Source organism: Dromaius novaehollandiae, chromosome 1 (assembly GCF_036370855.1).
Source record: "Dromaius novaehollandiae isolate bDroNov1 chromosome 1, bDroNov1.hap1, whole genome shotgun sequence".
NCBI classification, from domain to species: domain Eukaryota; kingdom Metazoa; phylum Chordata; class Aves; order Casuariiformes; family Dromaiidae; genus Dromaius; species Dromaius novaehollandiae.
Window position 1 is genome coordinate 161,104,571 of NC_088098.1, and position 22,947 is coordinate 161,127,517.

The window sequence follows — 22,947 nt, forward strand, 5'->3', positions numbered from 1 at the left end:
CCAAGCTTTATTAGGTTCCAATAGAAAGACGAAGCCATCTCTAACCAATTCAAGTATCAAGCAGACACTTAACTCCCTCTTAAGCCTGGTAAAATTTCTGTTTCTCAAAAGTAAAAGCCCTGAAGGATTTTGAAAGCTTCCTAACTCTGTGACTAAAACAGGTCTCCCACAGAATAGCAGAAATACTACACAGTCTCCAATTTCTTCTCATGGACTCCTCTTCTGATTGTATTTGACACCACACCCTTCATATCTTGGTCTGAATTGTCAGAACAGTACAACAAGCTCTAATCAAAGATCAACCATCCCATATGATCTCATTGCTCAGGTATTCATCCCAATGAAAGCCACAATACCACAGAAAGGAGATCAGAGGACAAACACAAGCACATATTTAGATCCATAGCAAGGATGAGAATATCAAGTATCAGAAGCGCTATTTCCTGGAACTGGTAACCAAAGCACTGGTTAACCATTTCATCTAGGAGATCCCTCCTGTTGGAAACTATTATACTAGCAATGTCTTTGGACTTTTTTTCTGATTTGATAGGCCGTCACAGCTTTTTAAACTAGTGTTCTTGTGTATCAACTATCTTCAGGTTGTTTTTATAGGACAATCAGAACTAGCACATGGCTGTGGTATGTGAAGTTTTCTATCACCGGTACCAAAGAGTTCTCTAGTGCATTCTAATCTTACAGCCATTTCATGATTTTAATCATTCTCTCTCACTAGCTGAGGTCTCCAGACATCGTCATAGGAACAGATAATTTTGTGGAAAGTTACTCACTTTGCATTCTATTAAACTTTTTTTTTTTTTTCCTGCCAGAGTTTAAACCTAAGTTAACCAATACAACACTGAACACTGTTGTCCTGGTATATATTGCTTCTTAAAGTACTGTCTGCATTCCATCAATAAACTCAGTTGCTCCTAATTATATTAAATGTCCTATTTCGTCATGTAAACAAGATTTATGAAGATCAGAGGTCAACGTCAATGTCATAAATGAAACTGGAAAAGCTTTTCTCCAACTGCATTCAAATATGCTATTGTTGAAATAGATTTTTCACTTTTCCAGTGACTCAAAGTTTTACTCAAATTTTATTTGAAAAAATCTAACTTGAAGGTAAGTGTCAAGCATAAAAAGTTTCAGCGCAGAAGATCAAAGTCACAGAATATCTAGGCATATACACTTAAGGTTTTAAAGGAAAAAAATTTATTATACCTACATCAGCATTAACTACATCAGGACACACGGGAAAACTTTAAAAGAGCTCGATAATCACTATAGCATAAGACAAACTAAAACCAATACATACTTTATTTCATCATACAAAATACAAAGAAATAACCAAAATATTTTAGAAAGCTGGTGGAAATCATGCCTTCTAAAACCCCAAAAAGAATATGAGTTGTAAATTTGGACAAAAAGACACTCCCTCCCCACCCCCAACCCCAAATTTGGGCACGTAGGTTCAGACAATTTCCTCCACCACCACCAATGAGCTTTGCAACAGGTGGAAATCTACAACACCAATGCAGACCATAAAATGGAAACTCCATGCCATGTAGCAAACTCCATGTTATTGAAAAATCTTGCTAGCTATGTGTCACGTTAACTTTGGCAATACGTTATGCCAAGGTCTTGGCCAACAAAAAGTGAAGAACTGAGAAAAGTAAAGCCTACATGCAGGCGTACATGTAAATGCAACACCTGATATATTAAACACACTTACCTGCCTTATTGTTAAATTTAAAAACAATATTTTAGAGACTCCATAACATTTACAAGCAGTCCTTAATACATTGTCTGTTATGAAGTATACTTCCTAGAACTTTCCTCTTCCAAGGCACTCTTGCTAGTAAAAATCTGTACCCTGCAATTTTTTTGTTGCGTATCTCATTGAAAAAGAAGCTGAATTTATGATTACATTTTTCATCATACCTTCAAAAAGTGTACTTCAGTTTAGACACTGATTCTACAGCAGGCAGAAGTAGTTAAATGGTTTCTCACCTTGACTACCCCATCAAAGCCAGGAATTGTGTTGACCTTTGCTTTCTTGGCTAACAATTTGCTTTCAATCTTGTCTCCCATAGCTTGAATAGCACACGTGTCAGGTCCAATGAAGGTGACACCTTCTGATGCCTGCAGAGACAACGAAGGTTTAAGTTTAGGAGACAAACTGAAAGTCAACAACCCTAGGCAGGCACTGCCTGTAAGTCTAAAAGAGGAAAAACAAATTTATTAATGAAGCAATGTTTAAAAAAATACAGTAATATGTTTATGTTACAACCTAATGAAATACAAGCAGCATTTCAGCCAGTTCATTATGTGCATGACCTTGTAAAACTGTATGCACACAGATTCAAAGCCTCTATAATTAGCATTTGTATAAATCAAAGTCAGGCCAAAGAAAAATAGCTGAAAGTCGAAATATTTCAGCTTGAAAGTTAGAAATATCCCTTGAGAAAGCAGAGGCCAGCTAACTCACAATTGAAATAGCCGCAAGTGATTTACAAAGATATGCTAGCTAAACTGTAATGCAGTTGAAAATTTCATTATGCGTTCTTTAAACCAGACCCTGATGAAACATCAGAATGAAAGTAGTCTCTTACTCAACATATTTAAAGACCTTGATAATAAGCTAATAAAGGTAATAAAATTTGTCTGAATCCTGCAGACAACTCTTTGCCAATATCCACGTAGAAAAGGTTAGCATAAAATACTCTATATGTAGGTAGAATGCTGAATTGAGTTTTTTTCTCCTATTTCTCTACGCTAGCAATAGACTTGAATGATCAAGTATATGCACTTTTTCTAAACATCTTTCAAGCATCAATTTTACACAGAGCTAAAGGCAATTCCATCAGAACTGTTTCAGTAAAAGATACTGGCACATCAGCAAGTGCATGCGTATTTCAGACAATTTATGTCTTTTCTGCCACAGAAAAAAAAGCCATAAAAATGATTTTAATATTTTTAAAAAGAGATTACAGCATTGTAATTAAACCTTAAAAAGAATAAGCATACTAGCCTTGCACATTTTTTCAATCCATGCCAGTGATTTCTGTCCAATTTTAGATGCCTTTAACTGATCTGATCAGCTTAAAAACAAGTTACTCCCAGCTGATGGACAGTTTACTTGATACCAACCCTAGGCGCAATGGCAAACATTCAATACCTTATACTAGAATTTGCATCTTAATGTTTCACTTCCGAGGTGTATGGTGCACACATTAAGATTGCCACATACTCTGGCCTTGTAACAAGTTACAATCATTAACAATAAAAAAACAGTAATTTGCTAGAGTTTTGTGTGTTTATGTAACAGTAGTACATGACCACAGAGCACCTTAAAACATAAGAAAAAAGATACTGTCCTCAAGTTGTGGAACAATGTCCTACTCATGAGCTCTTAAGAGCTGAGAGCTCCCAACATGCTTTGGAGTCACTGTTTTCATAGTCAGCAGCTTATGGCTGGGACAATATAATAGCAGAAGGTCTACATAGACAACTTCCTATGGTCGTCCTAGTTAATGGAGTGCTACAATGCTTCAGGCAACAGAGAAAAGACCAGATAAGTATTGCAGACACACTAGGAAGCTCAGTGCAAGACACCCAAACCAAATGCAGAGCATCAGCTCAGCTACATCAAAGGCTTGTTAGCTACTATTCACCATGAACCATCTCGGTTTTCATCTCAGCCCACCTCTTCTCTACTACAGTAGGTTTATTAGCTCAGCAACTCAGTATATATCAAGTTGATGAATAGCTGTCTTACAAAAACAAAGTTAGAAATACTGCATTAGGAAGACGGAGGGGGGAGAGGGGCAGACACGAGGGTGTAGATCTATTAATATTGTAGCACCCAAGGATCTGAACACTAAAGGAATTAATTTTTAAAAGGCGAAGGGAAGCAAGAAGGAGTTGGTATTTGAAAGCGTACCAACACAAAGTTTGGAACCGACCATTTCAGAAATAACAGCAGATTACGACCTGGAAAGTGGTACTTCATTCCCTCATAACATGAACATAAACATGAAACATAAAACCATGTTTTAAATAGGATGCCTACATCTACTTGGAGGGAAGGCAGTTCTCTCTTCTGCCATTAGACAGTGTTCCAGTCTCAAAGAGCCTTGTGGAAAAGGTTCCCCCTTGTATCAGTCACAGCCTGAACATACCTTGTTTCCACCATTTCTCCCACAATACTGGCAGTGGCATTTAGCAGGCTGCAATTCAAGCTTTGCTTTCTACTGCTTCCTCTCCACACACTGCTCTCTAAGTCTACCATCAAAAACACAGGATCTCCTGAGGTCATCAAGATAGTGGATCCAAACTTTTTCCTGTCTGAACAGACCATCCAAGGCTTCCAACTTCACAGTCTATTTCCAGTACTCAACTGCCACGTCTTACACTTTCTCCCCATCTCTTCCTCCTCTGACTTCCTCCTATCAGAAAATATTGAGACCTTCATTCAAGCTGGGGTCACAGGAGAGGATGGGAATCACGTTCAAGGCACCAGCAAGCATCCAGCTTTTCAGTCAGCATGTAGGGGACACCTTGTTCAACTTGTTTTCTCCTTTCATTGCCTTGTGGCACAGACTTTCAAAGTGCCCAATTCACTCCCTGCTCCCATCTAAGCAGGTAGTTGAGTGGGAAGGGAATAGCTCCATCCAGAAGCAAGATTCATGAACCACCTGAGAAGGAACGCTACAGGCCATTTGGGGAAATGAATTGGTTGCAACCAGTGTATTTGTTAAACGAATCTTGTAGAGCTGTAATACCCCACGTGGGCACAACCAGTATTTCTTACTAAAAAGTGACTCTGTTGCACATCACCTTGTATTTATGTTACTCTAATGCAAATACTGCACCTGGTGAAACCTAGAACTTTTTCTCAAAACGTGTACTCTATGCCCAAAATTTACAAATTGTCACTTGTCTACACACGCACCTCTTAGCTTTGACTGCTCTGAATCTTTGTACCTTAAACAGAACTGTTCTTTTATTTTGAACGAGAAGCAGTTTAGTACCACTGACTATTCCCTCATTTCCCTGGTTAGTTCACCTCATCCAATTATCTCTCAGTAACAGAATCTGAAGCAAAATTTAATTCAATGGTGAAATCTCAGGATACCTGAACACAAAACTCAGCATGCTCTTTTCTGCAAGCCATAAATCACTAGTAAATTACGACCAACCAAGAGAGATCCACTCTTTTTCAGCTATGTGACAGAGTCTCCTAAATAGAAAAGAGGTGCATCCTTTGACATGACTTGCTGCTAATTCTAGCTAAGCTCACAGAAAAGACTTTTTGTCAGCTTAAGACACTAGTTGGAAAAACTCCTGCAAGTCTTGTGACATCAGTTTAAGGCACCGTCACCTCAAGCTGCTTGCTCCAGCCCTCTGCTGAAGCTTGTCAGCTCATCTCCAGAAAAGCACCCCAGCTTCTTCAATGTCAGTGTTGGGAGAAGGGGAAGTTTTCAAAACTCTGGTGCCTGATACAAAAAATGCCAAAAATAGAGCACCAAGAAAGGATGTGGAAATAACATTTTCAGCTGCCATAAAGATTTATCAGCACTCATCCATTAGCACCCTTAGTTCATGGAACACACAGAAGTGTTGCAACTGTGTCAGAAAATTTCCAATGCCGCTAGTCCATCTACACAGACAGTTTTACTAATGTAGCAACAAGCACTAAAGGGCCTGCCATATATACAAAAACTAAAACATTACGTAGCAAGTTCTTCCAAACGTTCACACAGTCAGTGTACTCCAACCTTGAAGATAAACTAATGACTTGACTGCAAGGGAGCATGCCAAGTTTCCCCATAAACACAGAATAACATGCACCCACATTTTCTTTAGAAATGTACCAGCAATACCTGTATTGCTGCTCTACTCTGCATAGTCAAAGGAAGACTAACAATGAGAGGGAGTATTTTACAAAAGAATGATTTCATAATACATTTATGTCCATCAAATTATTCCTTCCTTTGACTAAAAAATAGATATTGAAGATATTTCCCCTTCACCCCAACTATTTTTTGAAGGCAGTGACAGTTGGTTTAATTATAGTGCCATAAAAATCACAAGCAGTTTATTCTTTCTTTCTTCTTTCTTTAAGCCACACAAAAGCCTCACTCTACCCTCAGGTGGATGCAGGACAGTGAATACAGTAAAAAAAAAACACACAAGAATGATGTCAAAATATGATAAAGTAACAGCAAGATTTGGAAAACCTATTTGGGGAGTCTATGGTTGAGTTGTATGGTGATCTTCACAGTCTCACTGCTGTGGGAACACAGTGGGCCAAATGGACCTATGATTGCATAAATCTCCATCCCCCTGATGTTTGGAAAGATCTTCTCGATCTGACAAACTCCTGTGGGCATGAGGTAACTAAAGTAATTAATCCTAAAAGAAGGGATTCCTTTGCATCTCCTACTTGAATTCATCAATGCTGAGACTCGCAATTACTGTATTTTACAGCAGGAAGTGGATTCTGCCTGAATGACAGCATAAGCAAGACTAAAGATGGGAAAGCACGAAGGAGGAAAAACAGTACAAGCAGCTTTTGTACACATATGAAAACAGTTAAATATGTAAACACTATTTCATACAGTAATTACTAACCCTTTGCAACATACATTCTTCTGTGGGCTTATGATCATGTGGCAAAAACGAGCCAAATCACTGACAGGTCTCTCAACACTACAGGAAATGAACTGTTCTAACCCGGCTTTAGACAAAACAAGCAATACTTAAATTTTCACCTTCTTGCCACATTAGTTAAAGGACAATTATATACATTTTTTGGAGACCTCATTCAAGCCAAGATGTTTGAATCTGCACATAACACCAGCTTAACACAGGCAACTCCAGCAAGCAAGAAGGTATCCCCACTCACAGCAGGAAAAACAATCTAGCTATCAAGAATCTTGGGTTCTCTCTCCTCGAGGAAAGGCGATTCTTCCACTCAAGCCACACTGAGGGGTTAAAAACCACTTCAAGTGCCCATCTGCTTCCACATGCAAGAGCCCGTGTAATTATCACACAGAAGCAATGGCAATAACATGGCATTTGTGCTTGTTCATTCCTGCTGCCTGAAACAGTCATGGGAAAGTGTTTCCCATCTCTGAGGAAGAAATGGCTGACAGGCTGGAAGGATCTCAGGAGTGACTGTAGCTGTTCTACCTTACTGAAAATAAACTTTTCTGTGTAAACATAGAGCTAGTTTTAAACATGCTCATGAAATTTACAGGAGAACCCAAACAACCTGTTGCACATAGCCATCTGATAGGTTCACCAACTCAGACTTACACATGAAGCTTTCAGGTTATTCAAATTCAGGATGCCGCTTAGGAGAATGCAGGCAGTAATGGTCATTCACTCAGAAGAAAGGGTCTCAACCACCCCAGTGTTTCCAGCTAGATAAGCTCAGAGGCTGCAGTCTATCATGAGTGACTGGGGAAGCAACTCAACTCAGCCTAATGCTTCTCCCCCATTCTCTTTCCTTCCTGCCCTGCGTATCCCTGCCCACAGTGTTCTCCCCCTTCTCCAGGGCAAGCTCTGGCACTCCTCAACTGACCTAGCTGACTGACATGACAGAAGGTGGCCAAGGTTTTGTTAGAAGTGTTTTTCCATGGCTTTACTGAGCTAAAACCGGCTAACAAAGAGCCTTTACAGGCACTGGAAGCAGCACAGCATAAGCAGTGGGAGCAGGTAACTAACAACAGGGAGGTGCAAGCACTTCCTCTCAGGTGTGCAGGGGGGTGGTTGAAGAAACCGGGTGCTGGCAAGTCAGCCTGCTCTTGTGTTTGGGTGTGAATTTCTGTTTTAAGGCTTGTTTTAAAATAAAATGTTAATTCTCTGAGGAGCACCATGTTTGAGTCAAACCCACTGCTTGAACCAGCTCTGACACATGCTGTCAAGCAGCGGAACAGCTGAGGAGCAGAAGAGAGGCAGAAGTAAAACTATGTTGCAGTTAACAGAAGAGCATGATCAGCAGCAAGCATGGGTAACAACTTACGCAACAACCACATTCACTCAAGAAGCCGGTGAATAAGATTTTGAAGGAAGGTCCACAGATAAGAACCCCAGTGAACACTGGTATTATAGGTCTAATTTGCAAAGAGACTGTGTCCCAACCTCCAAGTTTCCTTCATAGGAAAATCTAGAAAAGGTTTCAATGAAACCATATTTAAAGCTTTAAAAGCTAGGAGCACCAATGCTTTCACAGTCGTCAAATCTTTCAAGGAGGCTTCTGGAAAAGCAAAGGATCAATGGGTTCTACCACTGTTAAAAGTTCACGGACACTGAGAAGTATCTAGTGGTAGGGGTTAACATTCAGATAAATGGACCATCTCTGTATCAGAATGCATGCGGCTGATGAATTCTCTTTCACTGTTGTACTGGGGAAAAATTGCCTCAATTTTTCCAACCTGAGTACACTGGCAGAAGAGCCAGTCAAGGAGGCAGATCCCCTGGGGAAGAGAGGAGGCCAAAGTCTGGTAATTATCTAAATTTGAGTTCCAGAAAAAGTGGCAGCTGCCACAGATAAGGGCTCCCACCTACAGCAGGAATTGACAGCTCACCAGAAGGAAACAGGCCTCTATAAGCAACTGTCTGCAGCCACATACAAAGCAGAGGAGATAAGCAGCACAGCTCAAGAATGACCAGAAGAGCTAGCTCGGCTCTAAAACATCAGAAGTCACACAGGCTAAATACAGACCTGCAAGAGAGGTTTGAACAACCCATAAAACCACTCAGAGGGGAATTCCAATTGGAGTGGCCGGATGAAACGTTCAAAGACAGGTAAGATTCAGAAGTCCTACCAGGAAAAAAGAGACACACTGACAGATGTTGAAAAATACAGGGACATCAACAGATAACCTAGAAATACAGGAATTGTTTATTCAACACTGGAAGGGAAATATACTATAAGCAGCATTTACTCAGTACCTAAGTGATGCTGAACTGGTAAAATGCTCTACAGCAGAATGTGGTACAGAATGCCCTGAAGCTTTCTGCTAGATGCACAGAAACCGTCTAACAGATCAAAAACTGGACCTATTGCTGAAGTTACTGTTGCTGAAGGCTTGCAATAAGGAACACACAGAGGAGTAGTCAAAGATACGCACAGAGGTCAACCTGTAAATTTAGACGTGACAAATGGAGAATTTCACACTATGCAGTCAGATGATAAGCGAGAAAAGACTTAAAACACCAACATGCCTGGGTCTGGTTATGGACCACCAAACCATTAACGCTCCAGCTGTTCAGCAAACAAGAGTTTCTCCAATCTTGTTGGAATGGAACAACGCAGGACTTTTGCAACTCCAGCAGTCTTGAGAATACATACACACACAAAACATTTAAAGGAACAGTAGCATCCTTCATTAGAACAGGTATTAGAAAAACAGAAGAGGAGACATGAGAGCCCCGCTAAAGAAAAGAACACAGGTCCTTCTGGATAGGCTAATGACAGAACGGTATAGCACTTAGGAAATAAATACTGTACGTTATATAAGCAAATAGATAAACTGACAGAGTGGGGAACATCGCACCATCATACTTTTCTCTCTGACTATATCTGCCTTTGGCTACAGTCACTGCAGTTCTTTCCTGAGGTCTGGCTTTTGTTTTGCATGAGCATTTGGGGAGGGCAAGTGTTATAATCACCTAGGTTGGGTACGAAACAGGCAGGTACACTATGATAACAATTAGCCTAGGAAGGAAATGGTTATTTGATTGGGAAGGTGACAGAACCCCAAACAACTTCCCAGGGGAAGGAGGGAGAGAAGGAGACAGTGGTGAAGCACAGGGCTACCCAGCCTGCCAGACCTCACTGCTTGTTGTAAATACTGCTTTGAAATAAAACTTACTATTACTTGGCTAAGAAACACTGCATCTTACAAGCCAGACCCACCACCTAAGCTGTGTTACCACTTGTGACATTGTACAATGCCATTTTAAATCTCAGCATCTTTCAATTCAGACTGATCTGTGTCACATAGGTGTATACATATTGTCTGAGTGTGCATATTTTAAGAAAGTGATATATCAAAAAGATGCTTATTTAAAAAGGGAAAAAGCCAATGGAACAAAAAAGCTTCACCTGAAATTGAATTTAGCTGCATTTAAGAAATTTCACAGTTCTTAAAATGAAAATTATAGAACATTAAAGCACTTTCAAACCATTAAGTTAGGTAAGAAAAAAAATCATGGCAAGGCAGCCATTCTAAAAACTGAAAGCTAGAATCCACTAATTTACCTCAAAATCAACCAATACAGATGTAAATCTCCTTGTTTAATATGTATTCCCCCCCCCCCCAAAGGTTAACAAACACCTTTTAATCCATCATTGCAGGAAACAGATCTGATTCATCTAATCCTGGTGTGAATCTCTGTTCACGATGGTCTGCAAACAATACCTTAAACTACACGTAGCTATAAAAATACATTAATCAGTTACCAGAAAATTATTTTGTGCTAAAATTAGATTTTAACTGACCTGGTGAAATTTTCATACAATAAACAATCAGTAGAGCCCATAGTCCTATTTAAGTTCCATCACTACGACAAGACAAACTTCTGAAGGATCAAATGAAAAGAGGACTTTTCCAGGTCCACTTCAATTTGTGCCAAATATGATGCTTCTGCCTTTTCTGAAATCAGCTGGAAAGAGAATGGGGGACAACAGCATTTTCTATGTATATATTTTTCCACTAAATGTACTATATGTATATTCAAATAAGCAGAGGGTGGGAGGAAAGAAATCAGTTAGCCAGACTACTCTAAAGCTCAGCTCGAATACAGTACATGTACCATTACTGAACCAGTATGAACTCAACTAAGGTATACAACTCCACTGTCTTCAAAAAGTGTGCATCTCAAAAGAACTATATAACCTCCTGCATAAGCATCAGCGAACAACCAGAATAAATCTAGATAGTCAGCATCACCTTGATCAAAAACGATGCAAGGAAAGCTCATTTAAAACGTAATCTTATAAGACATCTCCTTTTTTATTGCATTGAAATGGTTAAGTTTACAGGGTCAAAACTGTTCAAGAATCAGGCTAATTTGCACGCACCTTCCTTAACAAGACATAATTTTGGACACCTCACCATCACTGGGTAAATGTATAAAGGGTGCAAGTGCTTACATTGTGATCGAATTTCACTTTTTAAACCAAAGTAAGTTTCATAAATTAAACATTTCAGAGTGTACATTAAACTAAGTGGAAAAAAAATGTTATTCAATTTCCAGGTCATATCTATGCAAACAAACAAAAAAAAAAAGCACAGAAGCAGCTTTTCTCATGTACTCAAAGCTACAAGACTCAGTGAGAACAAAAAGCATATTGGGGCTGTATACTGTTAAGTTTTCACTTTGGATCTAATCACCAAGCTGAAGTCTTGCTTAATTTCATTTAGAAACAGTTAAAGCTTTATAACAGCCTAAGTATTTTTTTTGTCTTTACTCAGAACCCAAATACTGAATTATCTAAGTTTTTAGAAGTATTTCTTAAAGAAAAACTACTATAAAACTTAAGCATAGAGTAGTTTGTATGACATGCCACTGTCAGTGATCAATCGCTCTGTCACCTACAAAACCTAAAGTCCTCTCTTCCCCCTTGCCCAATACACAGGCGCAGGAGCTTAGTTCTGCTATGTCGCAAAAACTTTGAGTATTCAGCTTTATCACAAGTAATGAATACCCAGAAAATGTAGGGAGAAACAAATGAAACATGTAAGAATTGTCCCTGGATGGTTTCCATACTGCTTTTCTTCACTTCATAGCATTGAAACCAGCCTTGATTTTTACATGATAAAGGAAATCTGTGGAACTAATCCTAGAAACCTCTTTCTGTTTCCTTGCTTAACACCTCCAGGCGACAGAAAAGACAAAATGCTTCATTTGCATCCTTAAACATTAGAAACTGCGAATGAGCCTTTTCAGCTGCAAATGTTATTGCATCTACATTTCCAGAAGAGAAAGAAGGTTAAACAGCCTACTCAGGTTTATGTTAACTCATCTCTTTTTAGCACCATGATCAGCACAAAGAGCAGAGAATGTGGAAGCTTAACAGCCCAACCTCTTTCTTCATTACGTTCAATTAGATCCTGGAAATGGATATAGCTGCTGATTACATGAAGATAAAGAGAAGAAATCAGGTATGCACAAAGGAAATGGCAAACACTAAGAAGTGCAATCTTAAGTCTTCTGAATCCTCTAGCTTCATAAAGACCATTTCATTTTTCATGCAACACACAAAAGTTCTATCAGTCTTCTCCACTGTATGACCACACAAGATTTTGCCTCATGTGTAAGCAGCATGTTTCATCATTAATACAAACCCTTACTGTTGTACAAAATCATCTTGATCATGCCAGCAAGGCAGGAAAGACCTCTTGCCCAATGTGCCACATAGTACTCCATCCTATCAATTAAAGAATAAATGTGAACCATAGTTAAATAGCTAAATAACACTATTAAGCTACTTTATTTTGGAACACAATTAAGTGCAACTTACTCTTTCAGAATACCAGATTTCTTAGCTGACAACACTTTTTTTCTTTTTTTTAATTGGGATTCAACCTTACATGGTATTTTTGCCTTTTTTCTCCAAAAGAATTACCTGGAAGTACTATACTAAGTCCAGTAGAAAAAGTTAGCAGTACTTTATTTTCTAGGCGTTCAGTCTGGAAGAAATAACTTCACTTGGCAATGAACGCTCAATGAGATGTTTAAAACAAAATATACTTTACACTAAATGAAAACCAGGCATTCATGGAGAAAAAGCACAACAGAACAATGGGGGGGGGGGGGGGGGACAAGAGAGCATTTTTCTAGCTAAACCAGTATCTCATGTTACCAAGGACCCCAGCTGACTATACAAAGTCTTGTATATCACCAAACTAAAAGTTCAGTATTGAAGACAAACAGCATAACCTAAGCAGTTTAGAAACCTGAATGCAAGAACAGATTTAAAGAAAATGCATTGGCACAAGACACATTATTCCTCACACAGCCATATTATTTATCCTGTCCAACAGGTGTAGGTGAAACTTTGTAAACAAATACAAGAACACTAGTCCACGCTCTGACTTCACATAAACTTTACAATGGCCTAGTCTATGTTTTTAAATGAGTACAAGAGACAAGAGAACACATTTACAGATCAACAAATAATGGCAAATTTCCCATTTACGTTATTGCGATGTTACAGTAAGCTTGCAGTCAAAGGATATTAATTGTACATCTGCAAAAAAATCCCTTAAGAATAGATCAAGACTTGGAGGGGAAAAAACTTCACATTGAAAAAAGAAACCCGGTATTTTTCTAGACATGCTGCAGGTGCTTCCAAAGTTACATAATCATATTTATACTGTGTATTCAGAAACCAAATTAAAGCTTATACAATTGTCTAAACTCATACCATGAATCTACTGATTAGACTAGTATTCGTAAGTCAGAAAGATAAACTACCCTTGAACAAACTTCCTGATACCCATACTGCATATTGAGAAATCGAGTTGAACAATGGACACAACTACACTAAAAGGTGTCATTTCTCAAATATGATCAGAGAGTCACTGCATAAATTACACTTTTCATAAAAATAAGATTAAGCCCACTACTCTGACCAAACTGCAACACAGGTAACTGCATTCTGCCTAATTAAAGCTCCCCTTTCTCAACTAATATAGTTTATTCCCTGTCCTCATATGAAGGACACTAAAGTTATTTCCTGTCAAATAGCTGCTATCTCTGATGCCAGGCAAGGTGGCATTTCTTTGGTAGATGTAATCATCTTAAAATGTATTTGTTAAAGACTGTTTTGAAGACTTCCACAAAGAATTCTATAAAGATGCCAGGAATTACAGTACCAGATGCAGCGCAGGCCAGTGGATCCCAATCAATAAATGGCTGAGTTTCACTTCAGAATACTGGAACTGCTTACCTCTTGGTTAGTAAATTGGTATTATTTTCCCACAAGAGAGCCATTAAAAATCACAAGATTTCATTTGTGACATTCAAAAAACATCATATGGTATATAGGTATTATTTATTCAAAAATAAATATTAATCTGTCAATCACATTAATGAGGCTTAGAAGAGCTAAACAAGCAGAAAATTAACCACGCCAACAAGAAAGTGTGCGTGACCATGTGTTGGTTTAGGGGGTGGCTTTGTTTGTTTGTTTCCCAAACCAGGTTTAGTTCCCTGATCCAGAGAGCTGCAGGGTCAGTCAGTACCTGCTGGTTTTGGTAGAAAAGAGTTGCTAAAAACACATAGGGAAGAAGGACCAGACTGGGGCAACACTTGCCCACAAAAGATTAAAACCATTATAAAAATCCCAGCTAGAGGATGCAGTTCCACAGGTCACATTCAACCACCAGAGATCAGTGACCAAAACAGGCAGCTCCATCTTCACACATACACACACAACCCGGCTCTCTTTCCTTTTGCCTCTCTCATACCACACACACCATTCATGCAGCTCCACAGCCATCACTTCTAGAACTGTATCAGCTAAAGGTAACAATCCCAGGGGTAGGGAGAGGAGAAAGAGCAAAGGTCACATTTAGAGGATTTTTGAGGGACAGTCTCTAGAGAGAAAAGTGGCAGAAGTGACAACTGTCAAGAAATAGATCATCACCAGAGATATAACAGGGAACACAGGGAACATCTGTGGAAAGGTAGAAGCAGGACTGTGGATGACTGAAATGATACTGTAGCTGAAGATACCTGTGGGAGACTGGAACTTCAGGTTAACAGAGGTACCACCATGCAAATAAAGATGAGATGACTGACAGGAAATCAGGAGGAGATACCCAGAACCCAACTGGACATGGCCCTAAGCAACTTCCTGCAGCTGACCCTACTTTGAGAAGGGAAGCTGGACTTGATAAACTCCAGAAGTCTCTTCCACCCTCAACTACTCTTAAGTGCAGGATATCATGAGAAGTACAGCAATGAATGATACGAACAACTTGGCACAATCCTTCCCATTAAGAATAAAAGACCATCTTATCTGAGATAAAGAAAGATGGATCTCACTACTGAACATCACATCAGCCATTTCTGTAAGAAATGGCCCTGCTGGTCTTCTCTAGGAACCAGTGAAGGTGCAGGACCATGCTAGCCTAGTATTTCAAGTTTCCTGTCTCTAGCCATTTATTTCTACCCCCCTCCCTAGCCCCCCATACTACAGCATGCTGTCCCTTAGTTGTGCAGGCACAAGTGACACCTATTAGATTAATGAACTAATCAGTGTGCCTTAAGTGCCTGTACACAAATGCACACAGCATGGGGAGTAAACAGGAAGAATTAGAGCTCTGTGTGCAGTCGCAGGGCTATGATCTCATTGCAATTACAGAGACATGGTGGGGTAGCTCACACAATTGGAGTGCTGCCATGGATGGGTACATGCCCCTTAGGAAAGGCAGGCCAGGAAGGTCAGGTGGGAAAGTCGCCCTTTATGTGAGAGAGCAACTAGAATGTATGGAGCTCTGCTTAGGGTGGATGATGAGCAGGGTCAAGGGCTTACGGGTCAGGATTAATGGGTCACGCTGTTGTGTTTGCTACAGGCCACCTGATCGGGAAGTAGATGAGGCCTTCTGCAGAGAGCTGGAAGGAGCCTCACAATCACAGGCCCTGGTTCTCATGGGGGACTTTAACCACCCTGCTGTCTGCTGGAGAAACAACACAGCAAGGCACAAGCAATCCAGGAGCTTCCTGAAGCGCAGTGATAACAACTTTCTGACACAGGTGATGGAGGAGCCAATGAGGAGAGGTGTGCTGCTGGACCTTGTACTAACAAACAAGGGAGGACTGGTTGGAGATGTGAAGGTTGGGGGCAGCCTTGGTTGCAGTGACCATGAGATGGTGGAGGTCAGGATCCTGCGAGAAGGAAGCAGGGCAATAAGTAGGATCACAACCCTGGACTTCAGGAGAGCTAACTTCAGCTTCTTCAGGGATCTTCTTGTAAGAATCCCATGGGATAGGGCCCTGGAAGGAAGAAGGGTCTAAGAGAGCTGGTTAATATTCAAGGATCTCTTCCTCCAAGCTCAAGAACGGTACATCCCAGTGAGCAAGAAGTCAAACAAAGGGAGCAGGAGACCTGCATGGATGGACAAGGAGCTCCCAGCAAAACTCAAACAGAAGAAAGTGCACAGAAGATGGAAGCAGGGACAGGATGCTTGGGAGCATTATAGGAACATCATCCAAGTATGCAGGGATGCAACCAGGAAGGCCAAGGCCCATTTAGAGTTGAATCTGGCAAGGGATGTCAAGGACAACAAGAAGTGCTTCTTAAAATACATCAGTAAGAAAAGGAAGACTAGGGAGAATGTGAGCCCGCTACTGAATGGCGCAGGAGCCCTGGTGATGAATGATACAGAGAACTTTACTGCTAAGACCAGCCCTCAGGAATCCCAGACCCTGGTGACCAGGGAGAAAGTCTGGAGCAAGGAAGGCTTTCCCTTGGTTAAGGAGGATTGGGTTAGAGATCATTTAGGAAAACTTGACATCCCCAAGTACACGGGCCCTGATGGGATGCACCCACGAGTGCTGAGGGAGCTGGCAGATGTCATTGTTAGGCCACTCTCAATCATCTTTGAAAGGACATGGAGAACAGGAGAGGTGCCTGAGGACTGGAAGAAGGCTAATGTCACTCCACTCTTCAAAAAGGGCAAGGAGGACCACCCAGGGAACTGCAGGCCAGTCAGCCTCACCTTGATCCCTGGAAAAGTGATGGAGCAGCTCATCCTGGATGCCATCTCTAAGCATGTGAAGGATAAGAAGGTGATCAAGAGTAGTCAGCATGGATTCACCGAGGGGAAATCATGCTTAACCAACCTGATAGCCTTCTACAATGAGGTGACTGGCTGGGTAGATGAGGGGGGAGCAGTGGATGTTGTCTACCTTGACTTCAGGAAGGCTTTTGACACTGTCTCCCATAACATCCTCATAGGCAAGCTCAGGAAGTGCCAGGATAGATTAGCAGACAGTGAGGTGGACTGAGAACTGGCTGAAAGGCAGAGCTCAGAGGGTTGTGCTCAGTAGTGCAGTCTAGTTGGAGGCCTGTAGCTAGCGGTGTATCCCAGGGGTCAATACTGGCCCCAGTCCTGTTCAACTTATTCATCAATGACCTGGATGAAGGGACAGAGTGCACCCTCAGCAAGTTTGTAGAAGATACAAAACTAGGAGGAGTGGCTGATACACAGCCCACAGGGCTGTGCTGCCATTCAGAGGGACCTGGACAGGCTGGAGAGATGGGCAGAGAGAAACCTCATGAAGTTCAACAAAGGCAAGTGCAGAGTCCTGCCCCTGGGGAGCAATAAGCCCATGCACCAGGACAGGCTGGGGGCTGACCTGCTGGAAAGCAGCTCTGCAGAGAAGGACCTTGGGGTCCTGGTGAAACAGCAATTTGACCATGAGCCAGCAATGTGCCCTTGTGGCCAAGAAGGCCAATGGTATCCTGGGTTGCATTAGGCAGAGTGTTGCCAGCAGGTCGAGGGAGGTGATCCTCCTGCTCTTCTCAGCCCTGGTGAGGCTGCATCTGGAGTACTGTGTCCACTTCTGGGCTTCCCAGTATGAGAGAGACATGGAGCTACTGGAGCGAGTCCAGCGTAGGGCTCCAAAGATGCTTAGGGGACTGGAGCATCTCTCCTATGAGGAAAGGCTGAGAGAGCTGGGCCTGTTCAGCCTGGCAAAGAGAAGACTGAGGGAGGGATCTTACCACTATGTATAAGTATCTGAAGGGAGGGTGTCAAGAGGATGGGGCCAGACTCTTTTCAGTGGTGACCAGCACTACAATGAGAAGCAACAGGCACAAACTGAAGCAGAGGAAGTTCCGCCTGAACGTGAGGAAAAGCTTTTTGACTGTGAGAGTGACTGAGCACTGGAAGAGGTTGTCCAGAGAGGTTGTGGAGTCTCTGTCCTTGGAGATATTCAGAAGTTGTCTGGACAGGGTCCTGGGCAACATGCTCTAGGTGACCCTGCTTGAGCAGGAGGGTTGGACTAGATGATCTGCAGAGGTCCCTTCCAGACTGCCATTCTGTGACTCTGTTTTTAAGAAATCCTGTTCAAAGGTTCCCATCCCTGAAAGACAAGCTCATCCAATTCTGTTTGGAGATCACCACAGGCTGCAGCACAGGGCTAGGAACACACTGCGGAGGCTAAAGCAGGGAAGGACAAGAGCTCCCTACCCCAGCACTGCTGCAGAAGCACTCAGGAGAAGCAGCTACAGCCTGAGGGAGGGATGGCAGCAAAATAATGTTTCCATAATGCTTTCTCATCAGTTGAGCAAGCACTGGTACAGTACCAATGTCAGTTAACACAGCCATGCTAAAACATACTTCACAGAATTCTTAAGTATTATTGTCTTCTCTCCTTCACTGTTTATTTGTAAAAGGATGTATGTGGTAGTATTATTACAAACAGAAAGCATTCTATTTAAATCTCAGACACAGATCCTTGGAGAAAACTGGGAACTAATTAACCTATAATGGAGGATAACTAGCTCTTACAGGGTCCACTGAGAAAAGTCCAATATACTGCATTTTAAGTAAATGAAAAATTCATTGATTTCTTTCTTCTACAATGAGAAGCACTCTAAGAGCCCTGAGGTTTTGTTTGTTCTGACAGTCAATTTAGTTCTTTGGTACTTATGTAATTCTCCCTCTGATTACCAATTATGCTTAATTTGTGATAAAGTTTACAGTAGATATGATGGACAGAGATGAGAGTGGTTGTGTTATCTTCTCACATGTGGATGCCCAAATACAATGAACAAAAAAGGTTCAGGTACTTTTGTAGCTAAACTTGAGAAAAAACATTAATCCCAGTTTTATCTTCAAATAATAAAAACTGTATATACAAATATGGATTTTCCAAACCATTCTCTTACTCCTACATTTTCTTGCACAAATCAAACAAGCAAATTGGGCCCTTTGTTTTTACTTTCAAACTGAAGTCAAAGAGCCACTTACGATCATAAATACCATTAAATAATACAGAAGTTCCAAACTACTGTAATACTATGTGTACCTTATACTTCTTGGCTAGCATGAGGAAGTAACAGGGGAACTGTGCATATCTAAACCTGCAGAATCAAGTGTGATGAAGTGGCAGTACTACAGTATTTGTAACTTTGCTTTACGATAATTGCTTCCCACTCTGCCTGTCATAAATGAAACAAATCAATAACATGCATTGATATGTGGTACTAGAGAATTTATAATAAAACAATCACCTTACAGCTCTGTTCCCTCTGAACTATAGTCACCTTGAGCTTACACTAATATTCGATGTAAAACATATCTACCATATATACATAAGACAACCTCCAGGTCTGAAAGATAAATCTGGTCAGGTAGAGAATGGTGGAACAGCTTTTTGGAAAACTCAAGTTCCCTTCCCCCTGCCCCCCTTTAAAACAGATGGGCTTGAGTTGTACAGTCTGGCTTCTCTCATGTTATAAAGTAATTAGACAAACAAATCTGGATCCTGTAAATAAGCATGTGCTAGAAATTAAGCATGCTTAAACAGTAACAGGACAAGGGCCTAAATTTCCAAAATCTAGCCTGTAGAGGAAGAAATCAGCCTATTAAATGATGGCAATCATTCTGAAAAGTTGACATTTCTTGTCAAAGGTCCCCAAAGAAAGGGGCACAGGGGAAGGGAAGAAAACTGGAGTGGGCAGAAACCGGACAACTATCCACAATAGTTTTAGTGCATTGTGTCTCAGGAGTGCTTAGATGGTAGATACAAACACAGAGTACCTTTGAATAATTTTTAATATTTTAGCTAAGCTTTATAAAATGGTGAAACAAATTCCAGAAGTACAACTTTAATTTATTTCTTGGGCTACATTTACTTAGAAACACTTAGAAAACTGGCTTTTAACTCATGTTCTGGATGCTATATAATTATGAGTAAATAGATGATGTTCCTCATGAAATAAAAAAAATCCTTAAGATCAAAGGCAGAATATACTCTTAGACATTAGGAATGAGAAAGCAACAACATGTATACACAAAAAGCTACTTTTAAAGAAAGCTGACTTTGTGACTTTAACTATTTAACCTCTTACTCTTTTTTTTTTTTTTTTTTTTTTTAAACACCCATCAACATCACATAGCATGTCTAGAATGGACACATCCTCAACTGAGATGCATTGCTTTAACACATCTTTTCTCTGCTCAGAACCACCTACTTCCTGCACCCAAGACAGGCATCAGACAGACCAGGGAACAGGACATTAGGAATTGAAAACTGTAGCACAACACATACAGGCAATGAATACAAGATGCCCAAGCAACTCTTGATTTCAACGTTCTATAACTTTTGAGCCCTCAATTTTACAGCCAAAGTCCCTCCAACATTTTTGTGGTTGCCTGCTAAGAATGCAACTGGTAGTGGCACAAGGTTTGTTCTGACAGACCCAACCACAGAAGGGAAGAATATGAAATTTAATTGACTAGCACTGCTAGCTATTGGCAATCTACTGCTAGTCAATCTATTGCAGATTCTGCCATGAAAGAGGGTGGTCATGACCTCCTGGACTCTCACTTTTCACTCTAGTCCACTGCTTTTTGTCAGCAGTAGCACTAACTTTTCTTTCTGGATTAGTTCTAAACTGCCTCTAGATGACTACATGAGTAGTACCCAGCACAAGGGAGATGGCAGGAACAAGCAGCCAAGCCAACAGCCCCCTTTCAACAGCAGCAAAACTTTAGCTTACAGAGGTTATGAAACAGCACCTTTGCACAGCTATCTACAAGACTGAACAGGGTGGGGGGCAGATCATGGGTCCCATTCCTGCACTGTATGAGCAACCTGGGTACCACTGAGAACATCAGCTAGCCCAGGGCTTGCATAGTCACTCTAGAGGCACCAGAGGACAAGACGTTAAAATAAAAAGGCATTAATTAGCAACACAAGCTCTAGTCTCAGTCTCCTAAAAAGTGATCACTCCAAAACTCTGAAATATCAGAAATGCTCAACAATGGCTGCCTGCTCTCCATCACAGAGCTATGAGCTGCTCAGCTAGGAGGGCCTTTTCCCAGTTCCCAAAGATGCCTTTCATAAGGTGAAAGGTAGAAAAAGTGGGACTCCTGCTTATTTTTACTTGTAAAGTTCTGTTTCCAAATGGAGAAAGAGACAGGTGGATGAGAGCTGAGAAAAGTTTACTTGGGTACAGTTTTTATAAATAGTTTTTGGAGGACTGGGTACAGTCATTGTAGGTTTTTCAAACCAAATTAAGCTACACAAAGAAAACATGCAAAATAATTAGCAAAAAACTGACATTCAACAAAACCTGTATTTGTTTTCAGTTATGCAGGGAAGTCAACTGATTCCAACAGCACACCAGTGCCAAATTTGAAGCTCCTCCAAATTAGAGAGGATGAGCTTCAAAGCTGCTGCTGGAAAACATTTTTGCATTGAGAGAGCTCTTTATCTAAAATTCACTCTAAAGGCACTGCCTGAGAATCACCTGCATTGAAATTTGACATAAAAAGTCTCAAGTAGAAGTAAAGCAAGCATGACATTTCAGTCTGAATTTAAAGGATTAGCTTGATGAAGTTCTAAAATAATAATCAATTCTAGTAGGAAATATTTGGTTACTTTAAATATGGCGCCACTTTAGCGATCTCTGTTCATTACGCTAAAAGAGGATTTCATTAACCATTCAGAAGCAAATTAAATTTGTTCCTTCCCCATGCCAAAATTTGAGTCGGTGTATATTTTTAAACACAAATACAATCTGAAAAATGTATTTATTAGCCTCCATGTATAAAATTCATCTCCCCAAAAAATTAGAAAATCAAAAAAATCAAAGTCAGATGTGTACTAGCAAGAGAGCTGGATACACAGCTATGCAAAAAGTGAGCAAATCCAACAAGATATTCAACATTCTCACATACAAAAGATAGCTTATGACTTGGAGCTGGTACTGAAAAGGGACATTTTTTGGAAGAATGAATAAAGGTCCTGGCTCCCAAGATTTTCAAAATACAGAAACATGAAAATAAGGAACTCATTAACTCATGTCTGGAACAAATAACCTTATTCATTCCAGTTATAAATATATTTTAAAAGAATTCAAAAATATTATGTATAGAGAGGGGGAAGTTACAAAAATAAGGAAACCAAGACCAAATACTGTTGCTCTTTTCCAGGCAGCCACGCCTAATCTCTAGCTTAAAGAACTCTGGTCCCAATACCAGGCCCCTAATCCTACAGTTGAAATATATGAGCTTGTATTAATACCAAGAGCTAACCCTAAAAAAAATAAAAATAAAAATAAGAGACTACTTAAGGCACTTTTTAAGTTTATATTGATTGTAGAATATTTAAACGGAAAATTCTTGGCTTTTGTTACTCATATTTTGAACAAAATTTCTACTGAAAAGTTACTATAAAAGGAGCACACAGCATTCTTCCCATTACCATATGGAGAAGCAGGGCAGGCAACCTAGACAGGAGAGAAAAACATCCATATCTCTGAACACTGCTTTGTCCAGCCATAAAAATGGCTTCCATTTCTCCATTTGAAATAGTGTGGTGGGGGTGAGATTTCCTTTCTGTGGATGCAGGCACTAAGATTTCTCAGTATAGAGCCTTGGACTTTCTTCTGCACATCCTGTTCATTTTTAGCTTAGTCCTTTTTCTTTTATTTCAGATGCCAAAAGAATTGGAAGGAGAGAAAAAGCCATAAGCCAGCTTTTCATTACACATGTGCATGACATCTAGCACAACAGGGATTTAGTAAGCATAATTAGGTTCTTTGGATTCTGCTGTAGAACAGATAAAGTCAACAGCAGACATTAGTGATATTGTAATGTAATTACATTTACTATCCTCTGCAATGTTTACCATCACACAGTTAAAATGAAAAAAGGCTGGAGGTGCCATTTCAACTGC

At 40.4% G+C, this 22,947-nt stretch overlaps 1 protein-coding gene across 5 annotated transcripts in view; it reads right to left on the minus strand.

Moving 5' to 3' along the window:
* The window catches only part of PCCA (propionyl-CoA carboxylase subunit alpha), a 313,606-nt gene that overhangs the window by 220,363 nt on the left and 70,296 nt on the right, over window positions 1-22,947 (minus strand). For all 5 annotated transcript variants that reach the window (XM_026121612.2, XM_064504347.1, XM_064504364.1 and 2 more), the window contains one exon: window positions 2,014-2,145. In XM_026121612.2, the coding sequence (XP_025977397.1) occupies window positions 2,014-2,145 (132 nt within the window). The remainder of the gene's footprint in view (window positions 1-2,013; window positions 2,146-22,947) is intronic.